Source organism: Bison bison, unplaced genomic scaffold, assembly GCF_000754665.1.
Source record: "Bison bison bison isolate TAMUID 2011002044 unplaced genomic scaffold, Bison_UMD1.0 scf7180017858151, whole genome shotgun sequence".
Classification (NCBI taxonomy): domain Eukaryota; kingdom Metazoa; phylum Chordata; class Mammalia; order Artiodactyla; family Bovidae; genus Bison; species Bison bison.
Genome location: NW_011488724.1, coordinates 134415 through 136375, shown reverse-complemented (window position 1 = coordinate 136375; position 1961 = coordinate 134415). Strand labels below are relative to the sequence as shown.

At 42.3% G+C, this 1961-nt stretch overlaps 1 protein-coding gene across 2 annotated transcripts in view; it reads right to left on the bottom strand.

Annotated features, from left to right (window-relative positions):
- LOC105004758 (F-box only protein 42-like) overlaps positions 1-1961 on the bottom strand; it is a 69303-nt gene that overhangs the window by 14355 nt on the left and 52987 nt on the right. For both annotated transcript variants that reach the window (XM_010862498.1, XM_010862493.1), the window contains exon 2: positions 1065-1331. In XM_010862498.1, coding sequence (XP_010860800.1) covers positions 1065-1314 — 250 coding nt within the window. In that variant the 5' untranslated portion in view covers positions 1315-1331. The remainder of the gene's footprint in view (positions 1-1064; positions 1332-1961) is intronic.

The window sequence follows — 1961 nt, the reverse complement described above, 5'->3', positions numbered from 1 at the left end:
CGCAGGGCCCGCGGGCAGTTTCAACACAGCTGGTCCTCATTAGCCATCGAGGCTGCAGTCTGGACAACTGATACAGACCCTACTGCTCAGAGAACCTCTCTGGTTCTAGGAAAGATTTTAAGACTGATTCTGATCTAAACCTTTTCCCTCTCTCCTATCTCTGGCTGCCTTGCTCACACCAGCAAAGAAAAAGTCAATACAACCCTTGCTTTGATCAAAGATCATTCAACTGGCTTGGTCATCTTCATTCAAAAAAAAAAAGGCCCTTTCCACCTAAAACAAAATAACTGTTATTAATTCAAAATACAGGGGACTGCCTTGACGGTCCAGTGGTTAAGACCACTCTCCAGTGCAGGGGTGCAGGTCTGATCCCTGGTCAGGGAGTGAAGACCCCACATGCCTCACGGCCAAAAAACAAAAACAGAAGCAATATTGTAACAGATTCAATAAAGACTTTAAAAATGGTCCACACAAAAAAATATTTGGAAAAATATAGTATAATTAGTAACCTCAACATTTAGAGCTGAAATCTTGATTAGAAAATGGAGGGGAAAAAAGGAGAAATTCATTTTAAAAAGTAAAATACATATATAGGACCTGGGCTGTTTAGAGATAAAGTCAAGCATCAAATGCTTTCATAACTCCACATCTGCCACAGACAGCTACTTGAAGCTATTCACAGTTTGCCAGGATGACTGTAACGCAGTTACAATAGTCCTGACAATGGTGAGAGTTATATGAAGGTCAGCTCTTACCATCAATCCATATTCATCCCTACTCTACCTATTCCAGAATAATACAATTTACTGGATCAACTCCAAGAATATGAAGGAAAAGAATCCTCATTTTAAAACTGCAAATTGGATTCAAACCTACAGTATTCAAGTTGTTCATAACGCTAGGCAGGATAGAGAGAAAGAAAAATGTACAGAGCGAACTGTCTAATGCTAAGTTTCAGAACCACAATAAACGGAAAGGAGAAAAGAGAGAAGGAAACTGAGAGATTAGAAATCATTCAAAGAAATCTTAAATACGTGAATAAACCTTTGCACTTTCCACAGTACCTTTAATCAGTCGATACCACTGCTTGCAGACGAGGGCTGCAGTTTTGTGCTCCTGGTATGGGGAGAGGAAGGACAGGATATACTCCAAAACCTCTTCTGGCAGCTCAGACATGGACCTGTTATGTTGCATCTCCACAACCTCCAGCGCCGCGCAGGGCTCCTCGTCTTGCTCCATTGTCCCTTCCAGCATGGTCTCCTCTTGGTCCACAGCCATGAAACTGTCATCTTCGCTGTCTGAGGAGCTGGCCATGACATCCCACTTGACACCTGCAGCAGGAGAGAAGCGCACACCAGGGCACACTTTCCCAAGTTCTGAACTAGCTCAGGCGCTTGCAGCCCAGCTGGTCACGATTTCGTTCAGATGCTCAGAATGAAACCTGTTCTTTAGCACTTCCCCACACTAGCTGCGAGCTACCTTAATTTGTCAGGCACAGCTCAAATACCAAGCCCATCCCAAATATCTAATAATCTCTAGAGGTTTCTGATAGCGTTTTTTTCCCTCTTCACCGAAAACCTAGAGTGTCAGCCAAGTTCTGGTAAAACCACAAAACCAAAAGACTTGTTCTCAACAACTCCTCTAACTCAAGGATATGATCGGCAATAGCAAAGGGAACAGCAACTAGCTTCCCTTAGCCAGTAATATGATTCAGGACCTCAAACTTAGAAGAAAAAACGGTGCATTCTAGAAGAGTGAAAAGGACACTCTGAGGATACGGGAATAAGAAATGACACAAGGCAGCTCACGTAAGAGGATGTTAAGTGTTCTAATACAAGCTTAACGAGCTGTAATAGCAGATACAAGGCAATATTTAAAATAGGAAACATCGAAACAGATCCGAGGAGCTAAAAACGGAAAACAATATAAATACCCATCAACAAGAGAAAAGATAGACTGTG